Source organism: Haliotis asinina, chromosome 4 (assembly GCF_037392515.1).
Source record: "Haliotis asinina isolate JCU_RB_2024 chromosome 4, JCU_Hal_asi_v2, whole genome shotgun sequence".
NCBI lineage: Eukaryota > Metazoa > Mollusca > Gastropoda > Lepetellida > Haliotidae > Haliotis > Haliotis asinina.
In genome coordinates this window covers 9,958,187-9,970,230 of record NC_090283.1, presented here as the reverse complement: position 1 = coordinate 9,970,230, position 12,044 = coordinate 9,958,187, and the positions used below count along the sequence as shown (strand labels likewise).

The following is a 12,044-nucleotide window of genomic DNA, read 5'->3' as shown; positions in this document are numbered from 1 at the left end:
ACTGTCTTTGGTGTAATACCACAGTCTTACTATTACTGTCTTTGACTTAATGCCACAGTCTTAATATTATTGTCTTTGGTGTAATGCCACAGTCTTACTATTACTGTCCTTGACTTAATGCCACAGTCTTTCTATTACTGTCCTTGATATAATGCCACAGTCTTTCTATTACTGTCCTTGACATAATGCCACAGTCTTACTATTACTGTCTTTGGTGTAATGCCACAGTCTTACTATTACTGTCCTTGACATAATGCCACAGTCTTTCTATTACTGTCCTTGACATAATGCCACAGTCTTTCTATTACTGTCTTTGGTGTAATGCCACAGTCTTACTATTACTGTCTTTGGTGTAATACCACAGTCTTTCTATTAATGTCTTTGGTGTAATGCCACAGTCTTACTATGACTGTCTTTGGTGTAATGCCACAGTCTTACTATTACTGTCTTTGGTGTAATGCCACAGTCTTACTATTACTGTCCTTGACATAATGTCACAGTCTTTCTATTACTGTCTTTGGTGTAATGCCACAGTCTTTCTATTACTGTCTTTGGTGTAATACCACAGTCTTACTATTACTGTCTTTGGTGTAATGCCACAGTCTTTCTATTACTGTCTTTGGTGTAATGCCACAGTCTTACTATTACTGTCTTTGGTGTAATACCACAGTCTTTCTATTAATGTCTTTGACATAATGCCACAGTCTTACTATGACTGTCTTTGGTGTAATGCCACAGTCTTACTATTACTGTCTTTGGTGTAATGCCACAGTCTTACTATTACTGTCCTTGACATAATGTCACAGTCTTTCTATTACTGTCTTTGGTGTAATGCCACAGTCTTTCTATTACTGTCTTTGGTGTAATACCACAGTCTTACTATTACTGTCTTTGGTGTAATGCCACAGTCTTTCTATTACTGTCTTTGGTGTAATGCCACAGTCTTACTATTACTGTCTTTGGTGTAATACCACAGTCTTTCTATTACTGTCCTTGACATAATGCCACAGTCTTACTATTACTGTCTTTGACATAATGCCACAGTCTTACTATTACTGTCCTTGACATAATGCCACAGTCTTACTATTACTGTCCTTGACATAATGCCACAGTCTTTCTATTACTGTCCTTGACATAATGCCACAGTCTTTCTATTACTGTCTTTGGTGTAATGCCACAGTCTTTCTATTACTGTCTTTGGTGTAATGCCACAGTCTTACTATTACTGTCTTTGACTTAATGCCACAGTCTTAATATTATTGTCTTTTGGGTAATGCCACAGTCTTACTATTACTGTCTTTGGTGTAATACCACAGTCTTTCTATTACTGTCTTTGGTGTAATACCACAGTCTTTCTATTACTGTCGTATGCTTCAGCATATGAAGGTCCCGGGGTAGAATAGGCCTTCAGCAACCCATGCTTGCCATAAAAGGTGACTAGGCTTGTCGTAAGAGGCGACTAACGGGATCGGGTGGTCAGATTAGCTGACTTGGTTGACAGATGTCATCGGTTCCCAGTTGCACAGATCGATGCTCATGTTGTTGATCACTGGATTGTCTGGTCCAGACTCGATTATTTACAGACCGTCGCCATATAGCTGGAATATTGCTAAGTGCGACGTAAAACTAAACTCACTCACTCACTCACGATGCTACAGGCCGACACACATGTAGAGGAATTAGGCCGATAGACAAGTAGCACACATTCATCTCTACTACTGTATATACGTGAACTCCACGGAGTGAACGACAACGTCCTTCCCGAGAAGGCACGGTGACAGAGGAGCATTCTTTCCCACAATAGTAGAACGTGGATTTACTCCACCGTATTTGTTGTCATTCAGCAATCTACATTTAATTAAATTATTCAGCATTTTTTGCCACGATTTGTAAACACATAAATCAAACCAAGAACTTTGAGACATGGGTGGCCACCCACTAAATCAATAACCGCTCGTCCTTGTGGTTTAATTACACCATGTACAGGAAACCTGTGTTCGTGTCTTACATAGACTGTGTAGCTGGGAGATATATTAGACAGCTGAATGTGCAATATGTGCGGTTCTTAATCCGTGATTATTGCATGTGTATTATTGCCTGTGCTTGTTCCTCTACGACTCTGCTGGTTCAATCTAAGAGGAAATTATGATTGTATTGTTATTCAAATTCATGCGTATATCTTCCTCGACACCGAAGTCTGTTGGTTTCTTCATTGGTATCTAAATACACTTTCAAGGAGTTTCTGCATTAGCTGTGATATTAGGAGTTCCATTTTCAATAATATCTGCAACTGGAATTTTTATACACCATTCTGTTGAACTTTGCATGGAAAGGTTGTTTTGAAAAGTTTCTTCCTTGCGTACAACAACAACAACTACTACTACTACTGTTACTACTTCTACTTCTACTACTGTTAATACTACAAGTACTATATTGCTAGTGCAAAGGATGTGAAATTGTGCAGTGAATAGTAGTACATGTTTTTAGAAATTTGAAAAATGATGACATCAATCGGATTTGCCTCCTACGCTTTTCTACCTTATGCTTATTCATGGAGAGAATATTCTGTAACATTAATCAACCCTGAAGATTCTTTTGAAGCAAATAGGACGGAAATTCGTGATATGTAAATAATCGATTCTACGCATTTGGGATACCATGACATGTATCAACCAATCAGATTGTCTGACCACCCGATCCCGTTAGCTGGTCACATGCCATCGTATCCCAATTGCGTAGATCAATGCTCATGCTGTTAATCCCTGGTCCAGACTCTATTAATTACAGACAGTCGCCACATAGTGGTAATATTGTTGAGTACGGCGTAAAACATACCTCAGTCACTCACTGGGACTAGTGTGGGCCACTCGCTAAGGTGAGTTGAACCCTTACGGTTTGCCAGAGCCCTAACACTCACCATTATGGTTTGTGTGCGCCATGCTGAGTGACATCGAAGGAGTAACGCCTGAAGTGTATTACCCACCTGCAGCGGTAAGGTGAGTGAGTGAGTGAGTTACGTTTTACCCCGTTTTCAGCAATACTCCAGCAGTATCATGCGGTGGATGCCATAAATAGGCTCCACACATTGTATCCATGGGGATTCGAACCCGAGTGACGAACGAACGTGGAACCATGAGCTTACCCACCGCCAGTCACTTACTCAGTCTGACTGAAAGAGCAGTGGAATAGTCCACAACTCGTCAAATATTCCTGATTTGCTTTCATTTTAAGTATAAAACAAATGCATACATAATTAACAATTAATAATTTCTTTTTTATACGAAAGAAAATCCATATGAATGTATGATTTAATTATTTGATACAATTTACAGCAAAATTGAAAGTAAATGTAAATTTGGTTACAACGTGTTTGCTTCTGCAGGGATACACAGAGGGTATAGTGGCGTCCTTGTCCCTTACCATACACAAATGCATATTTCTCATCAGTCTTATCTGCCCATCTTTGTACAACCAAAGCTGGTTCAAATTTTTCTTCTCGCAGGTCCGTAAAAGTATTTTATTGTTTGGCTGAAAAGTAACGCACTGTCCATTAACGATTAACTTGGAATTGACCAATGTGAATGGTTCCGAGTTTGGAGCAAGTTCAGGGACAAAGGTCAACGATCCGTTTCGTAACCTTGTAATGTAAAGGTCATGACCTTCAACACTCAAAGCACCATGATTGGTAGTATTGCGTTCAGGTTTGATAAACTTTGGTTGCACAAGGTTGATAAATTCAGGGAACTTTCTACACTTGAGGCGATTATAAAACAGTTTGTACATCCGGATATTTCTCTTCTCGATGTAAGACAATCGGACCTGTTTTGCCTTGGGAAGGAGACATTTGTAAACTTCATCATAAGGAGGAAGCCACACGGAAGCAACGAACAAAAGATGGCGGTATCGTTTCAACAATGTTGTCTTGCTGGTCGCAGAAGACGGTGCTGTTAAACTCCGGTCAGTGTTGGTGGGTGACTGCAGTATCACAGTGGCACACTGCGCCGTGACGACGCCTTCTGCGCACATCCACGACTTTAGCGACAGCACCATGGTTTCCAGATCAGTCAGTCCGGAATATTCATCAAACTCTCTCAGATTTTCATAAAGCTCCTTTCTCAATGCAAACGCAGTGCTTGAGATTAATGATTCCTTAATCAAAGAATTTTCCGCGATTGAAACGGGAACTCTAACCTCCTTCGGGGTCAGATCTAATTGGATTTCTCTCTTATGAATATATTTGGGCCGACCGTTTTTATCTAACATAGTATGGTTCGTGATAATCAACGGCTGGACAATGCTGTTTGGATTTTTCAAGATGGCCGTCATAATTTGCTCAAGCCAATGTTTTGTTACCACGACCAGTCCGTCAAGGAAGACAAGAACCTCCCCATGGGCAAACTTGGCAGCATATTTCCTGGCTTGAGTAACAGTGGTCCTCTTGGGTGATATGAAAAGTCGGAATGTAGGAAGATAGTCCGAAAAGATTTCATACACGTCACGGTAGAGAGTTGGAAGACCCATATCGCCAATTATTATCACATCTTCCACAAGACTAATGTTTGTCAGTTTTAGAAGGTGAAATAACGAAGTCAGTCCTTTATCAATCCTGACACCATGCAAGGTGATGATGATTGTCACTTTGGAACTTGTGTTTATTGGCTTCATGTTTCCACAAGCATCACTCTGGAAGTCAATATCCGGTGCGTTCCATGGAACATTGAGCATTTCAGGGGCACTTCGTTTCTTTAGTGAATGTATATATTGTTTCAATAACGGTTTGATTTCGTCTCTTAATCCTGAAATGTTTCCCCACGTAGGCTGTTCGTGCGGACGGGCGTAAGCTTTTAGTATGATGTCAGAATCCCGGGATGTGATGTCATATGAACGTAGCGTCTTGACTACGTTTTGGTTCAGCACAACATACTGCGACACAAAGAAGATGGAGTACAACAGGACGATTCCTATCAACCAGGCCAGTAGGTGGCGCTTGCAGGCTCGGCACGTGCGCTTCAAGAACGGGAACCTCCAACAGCTTGACTTCCCCATTATCTGAAACACAAGAAGCTAACTGAATTAAATCAATACAGTAAATAGAACAACATAGCCAAATATGTAGAGCTTAAAAAGCTTGTTATTTAGGGTGTATAATATATTTTGACGTAGTTGCTTCACGATAAGTCTAATGGCGTCGGAGTTCTTCAAGATAAATTCCGAAAATGTATAGTACAGATCACACACGCACGCACGCACGCACACACATTCATATAAATAGACGCATTCCGTCATTTCCATATGTCCTTTCAAGCAACCCTCATTCCTGATTGATCAGCTGATGTCTGATGACGTCATATTTCTACATTGATGAGAAAATACGATATGTCAATGACATCCATTTTGGCGTTGTTGATATTGGCCATGTGAGCTAAAGTCAGTAAAATGTCTCAAGGGTAAGACGTTTAATACTCGTTCTCCTCATTTTCCCATAGTGTCAATGAGACCCGTGAAGGTCTGGGGTCGAATAGGCCTTCTGCAACCCATGTTTGCCATAGAACGCGACTATGCTTGTCGTAAGAGACTAAAGGCATGGGCTGGTCAGGCTCGCTGACTTGGTTGACACGTCATCAGTTCCCAATTGCGCAGATCAATGCTCATGTTGTTGATCACTGGATTGTCTGGTCCAGACTTGATTATTTACAGGCCACCACCACATAGCTGCAATATTGCTGAGTGCGGCGTAAAACTAAACTCACTCATTCACTCACTTTGTGCAGTAATACCATAAGCTAGAGTTCTAACGAGATCAGAAGGATTACTAATTTTGGTTCGTAATAACCACAGTTCCCTTACGTTCTTCGACTAAAAGGTACATATAGCTGGGAGGAAACCCCTAAACAGTTCACCATATCAAGTTATGAACGCGTTTGTCAGTAACGTAGTTTAGTGTGTACAGAATAACATTCTCGGCAATGAGACATGCATATTATCTGTCCCTAAGGAATGAAAGCTATATGTCCCTCTCTAAGGCTCATGGTTATAAGGGCGTGGGGTAGCCTAGTGGTTAAAACGTTCGCTGGAGACGCCAAAGACCTGGTTCCATTCCCCACAAGGCTACAATGTGCGAAGCCCATTTCTAGTGTCATCCGTCATGATATTACTGGAATATTCCTGAAAGAGGCGTAATGCTACACTGACTGACTGACTGACTGACTGACTGACTGACTGACTGACTGACTGACTGACTCACTGACTGACTGACTGACTGACTGACTGACTCACTCACTCACCTAATCACTGGCCGGATTATAATGTGAATAATAATTGCCACAATGTTCCTGTAAAATGAACATTCCTTGTTTTGGGGAGAATTAAAAGTGAATTTTGCTCTTGAAAAGGAAACGGGACAGACGGTTTAGAAACTTGAATAAAAGAACACATAACCTGTATTCATGTCATTTTTATGGATTAACCGTTGATGGCAGTTATGTACATATATGTATTTATTGACAAAATAAGAAGTTTCCGATTGATTAATGAAACTGTTATGAGCCCTGCCCATCTACATACCCAAACAATATACAGAAGAAACAATACTTTAGAAAATATTTAATTTGATACGCGAGCAAATATTATTTATTGCAAAAATAAAGAGAATATCCGCCAAGTAAGATCAATATAACTTTTAAGGGTTCATAAATTGGGAACCTACACGAGTAATCAATATAGCACAGAACAGAAGCGCCATGTGGTGGTACAGAGGTAGCATTGCATAACTAGTTTATCGTGTAAATACGCGCGGATGAAGGGTCACGCGGTCCGCTAACTATAGATAAACACATAAACCTAGAATTAGAGTCCAGCGACCTTGAGAAACAGGGAGTCAAACATTGCGCGGTAATATAGTCAAACAGTTTTCGGATGGTAGAGAGCGAACACTTCGATCATGTCAGGATCATCAATAGAACTGCGACTCACCAGGTTGTAATAAAGATCCTTTGCGAGACTTCCATAAATTTCGGTTTCTAGGATGGGACTATTGGAATATGGATTTGATCGATGACTGAAATTACTCAAAGTAATAAGAAACATCACACAGGGATGGGGCGAGTATGCTTGACAGCAGTCGTCAGTCATACATCTCCGGATCTGAAACCAAGGCTCACAATGCCGCGGTATGTATTAATCCACACAGTTTTCACCCACCTGTTCTTTGGCAAAGTGTTAAAAATATACAAACAGAATAAGAAGTGGGCATGTGTGTTGTATGAGCAAATACGTAAAGACAGTGTCAGGAATATTGATTCTGTTGGCCGACGGTATTGCTCGAAGACGCTGTGTAACATCTGTAGTGTTACAGCTTATCCGGATGACATCAGTATGTACAGGGATAGTGGGTGAGTGTGGGGGTTGATGCCAGTATGTACAGGGATAGTGGGTGAGTGTGGGGGGTTGACACCAGTATGTACAGGGATAGTGAGTGAGTGGGTGAGGTTGACGCCAGTATGTACAGGGATAGTGGGTGAGTGTGTGAGGTTGACGCCAGTATGTACAGAGATAGTGGGTAAGTGTGTGGGGTTGACGCCAGTATGTACAGGGATAGTGGGTGAGTGGGTGCGGTTGACGCCAGTATGTACAGGGATAGTGGGTGAGTGGGTGAGGTTGACACCAGTATGTACAGGGATAGTGGGTGAGTGGGTTAGGTTGACATGCAGTATGTACAGGGATAGTGGGTGAGTGGGTGAGGTTGACGCCAGTATGTACAGGGATAATGGGTGAGTGTGTGGGGTTGACGCCAGTATGTACAGGGATAATGGGTGAGTGTGGGGGATTGATGCCAGTATGTACAGGGATTGTTCATGAGTGTGTGGGGTTGACGCCAGTATGTACAGGAAGATTGGGTGAGTAGGTGGGATTGACACCAGTATGTACAGGGTTAGTTGGTGAGTGTGTGGGGTTGACGCTAGTATATGCAGGGATAGTGGGTGAGTGGGTTAGGTTGACGCCACTATGTACAGGGATAGTGGGTGAGCGGGTTAGGCTGGCGCTGGGATAATGCCTTCCCACTTGTAAAACTACAAAGAAGAAGAACGCTCATCTGTGTTCCAAGCCAAGTTCGGCAATTCATGTAATCTATGCTCTCAACGGCCTAATGTGTCCAGTAAGGAAGTAAGCAGATATTGAATCATAACAGCAGCCACCGGCATCAATCATCAAATGGTAGTTTGCTCTTTTGGCATCAGCTGCACTCGTCGATCGGTTAGATTATGTGTGAGGCATGCACAAACTGATGGAGTGCAGTAAGATAAAATTTGCACAGATGACCCTGTTTGGACTCGAAAGTAGATCTTTGTTCGGCACGAGCAACCGCATTAGGTGCTGGTCTAATTGCAAGTGCATCCTGTTGTGGTCAGTCCGGACATAGCTATTTATGTGAAGCAACATATGTTAGTATCAGCAACGTACAACTGATGTGGTAAGTCCTTTGACACGTAAACACACAGAGTGAGTGAGTGAGTGAGTGAGTGAGTGAGTGTGTGGGTGTGGGTGTGTGGGTGTGAGGGTGTGTGGCTGTGTAGGTGTGTGGGTGTGTGGGTGAGTGGGTGAGTGGGTGTGTGTTTTGTGGGTGAGTGGGTGCTACCGCCGAAACACACAAGTAGTGAACGCTTGTTACAATGGATGCATGGCCGTGTGGATGAAGATGATAAAGCTCTCATTCGTCCTAACTGTGAGTATAAGTAAAGCAATGACTAAAAGGATTTACCAGCAGCTGATTCTCACAAGGAGACCGAGTCGTAGACACGTGCTGGAGAACTGACGAGGTACGAGTTTGGTTTATTGAGGGTTTCAAGCAGTATTTACGTTATTCCAGCGTTTCTGATTCCAAGGTAAAGCGATGAAGCTGAACAGTATGATCTAATCTTAGATTTGAACGATAACATCATCCTGGCGCCTAAGGGACGTAACTCCGCACAGTAAATACATCTACTTGGCTCATGCCTGCTTCACCGGAAATCACACAGTCTTCACAATCCGACATTCTGTGACTGAATGAGTTTAATCTCACGGTGCTTTTTGACATATTACACCTTCACAGATTTTATCCATTTAGGGAATCGAACCGATTTATTTGGCGTGACGAGCAAAGGCATTTATCGCGAGGCTACCCTGCCTCCTCCGGCATTCAGATCTGAGTTTTCAATGCCATTGCTTTTACAAGTTAGATGTTTACAAAAGTTATATCAATCTGTCAAACATTTTCCCAAAATAATTTTCCTTATATACATGGTTATTCACCCTCGGCTAATATTTGTACTGCACGCAATTTTAACATGTTGATTAAAGGGGAAAGCTAACACTAGACTTCAATCACTTCAAACATGAAAATATACTGCAGAGAATCGAAATGCTGGCGCGATCGCTTTTTGATTAAGACAGTTTTTGCTGATGGCATGAAAACGCCATAAATCAACTACAGTTACCCCAAGTGGCCCCGTGTGTGTATAATCAATCATACGTAATCGATATAGATTAATTCTTGATTACATATTCAGGTCATTGTCGCTATGGAAGGGAAAAAAAGCAACGATGGATTTGGCGCCGCCATTGACACTGACGTTAGCGTACACAATCTAGAGACTGTTAAACAGTGCTGTGTCACTGCCACTTCAGGCGAGGTAATGATGCATTCATCATCCAGCGGTTGCTGCGTTAGAGTCTAACTGAATAACGCGGGGTCTAACTAGTCTGCGGCAGGGATGCTAGCTCACACCACTCCTGTCTCTGTAGTGATTACAGATGTCGGTAGTGATTACGTCTGTCAATAGATACTTTCTAACACAATCCCAGCTCGTCAAAATTTACATAATAACATGGCAATCAATACAATCCGAAAGTAACACAAGTTTCTGTGAATAAAATCATTCCACCAGCGTATCTTTTATCAGATTCATGCGGTTGCCCGTGTCTCTGTGAATGGACCAGTCTGGGATTCGTAGGGATGATAATCAAATCTTGGCGCAACATGTTAAAAGAACTACCATGTTTGAAGGTTATATAGGTGGTCGAATGTACACAAAATGACGACCAACAGTAGTGTATTAATATAATTTGTATAACCTGTAAATGAAATTTACTTACTGACGTCGACGTCAACAAGTGCACGCCAGAGAATTCAGCTGCTTGAACTGAGGAGAATAAATAGCTATCAATTCGACTTCATAAATGTATTTACAGTTAATACCTTCATATTGTGAAACTGTGTTCTTTCATGTTCCATACCGTCAATATATTTGTTCGTCTTTGTTCTCTCTCTCTTTCTCCCTCTCCCGTCTTCCTTTTGCTCTGTCTCTTCAACGATTTAACACCTGCCTATCTGGATACATGTTATAAACACAGGCTAGACCACGTGTCTTCACAGGTGACCCTGACCTTGTTGGAAGGGACAGACGTGACATGATTACGTTTAATTACATCACACTCCCGTCACTCTCGCACATGCAGCATGACAACATTTGGGTAAATTCCAACCGTTTGACATTTCATTTTCCAATTTAAACGTGTATGAAAACCTGCCAGCCTCAACCTGATTATTTGATATCGCGAGCCGTTTGTATTAATTACAACGTTAAAATATGGCGATTGTATCAAAACGACATTAATCGTCAAAACACCTGTTCATGTGGCGTCGAGTTTCCACGAAGAACCGCTAATCATGAATTGATATGTCAGTATATAATGACATAATACTCGCTTCAATATGCAGCAAAAGAAATACATGTGACAGTCGAATATTAATTTTTCCATTCTATAACGTTCTTTGTTCTCGGAATTTTTGAATAGAATAACCATTCAGTAAAACATTTGAAGATAAAATGTAACGGTTGGAGAGGGTAGCCCTGTGGTTAAAGCCGTCACGCACAAGTCCTGGGCTCTATTTCCTGCATGGTTACAATGTGTGAAGCCCATTTCTAGTGACCAACACTAGCCCAACATGGACGCGGGACCCAGACACAGTATACAGACTCCATGAAGATCGGTTCCACTATTATTCCTGTAATGTTCGCCGGCAAGGAAGGAAAACAACTTCCAAACAAGTATTAAGTATATATGTTTAACATCTTTCGAAACGACATAACATGGGATAGAACTAGCAACCTTCCACTCTCCTAGACACTCTACAGGTCTATAGAGGCAGTGCTTTTAGTGAGTGAGTAAGTTTAGTTTTACGCCGCTTTCAGCAATATGACAGCAATATCACTGTGTTGCGGGGATTTGAACCTGGACTTAGATGTGACGAGCTACAAAGGCACTCCATCGCCCCGTGTCAGACACACGTCATGTGCAGCTGCGTCTACATCAAGCGTTTTCTTTAGAACGCACGGACTGTTAATATGTCTGTTGTCTCTGTACTCGATATGTCATATGTCAAGACTGCAAGTAGATATCACTAGACATTGTCGATTGACCTTCTTGTGCGCCAAGTCAATAAACCTGTCGTCAAAGAATACTATTTTGGACAAATAGTCATTTAATTATACAAGTGACGACTATTGTGTATCTGCGCACAGACAGGAATCACAATCGGCGATGAGAATCAGTCTGGATCTGACTTATTGCAGGGAGTAGACGCTGGTCTTTCACAATCCTCACTTGTAGATGCTTTGTGTAGGCTTGAGATGTAATGAATTGGACGTTTATTTAGACCTATATAACACGCAGAGAAAACGGGAATCACTCATAGAGGCGATCGAGATAACCATTCAGAACAAAAACCAACTCAGTCCTCACACTGTACGTGTTCAACATTGATCCAAGCTTCACGGCAGTACGTGAATGATATCGATTATGACTAATCACACTTTTGGTCTTACGATCGCGTTTTGGGGCACATAGAAATTCTCCCTGACGATTCAGACACAGATACAACGTAGGGACAATTGCTATGCTGTCAAATCAGAATATGAAAATGATTATACCGCTATCATTGTTTGCCTGAAGATGACGAAGCATGACTAGTTTCTACTGAATATAATCAGAATCAGCTGATC

General features: G+C 41.6%; 1 protein-coding gene across 2 annotated transcripts in view; it reads right to left on the bottom strand.

The window, feature by feature from the left end:
* Window positions 1–3,294: 3,294 nt before the first annotated feature.
* LOC137281254 (probable N-acetylgalactosaminyltransferase 8) overlaps window positions 3,295–12,044 on the bottom strand; it is a 28,473-nt gene continuing 19,723 nt past the window's right edge. For both annotated transcript variants that reach the window (XM_067812398.1, XM_067812399.1), the window contains exon 3: window positions 3,295–5,049. In XM_067812398.1, coding sequence (XP_067668499.1) covers window positions 3,313–5,046 — 1,734 coding nt within the window. In that variant the 5' untranslated portion in view covers window positions 5,047–5,049 and the 3' untranslated portion in view covers window positions 3,295–3,312. The remainder of the gene's footprint in view (window positions 5,050–12,044) is intronic.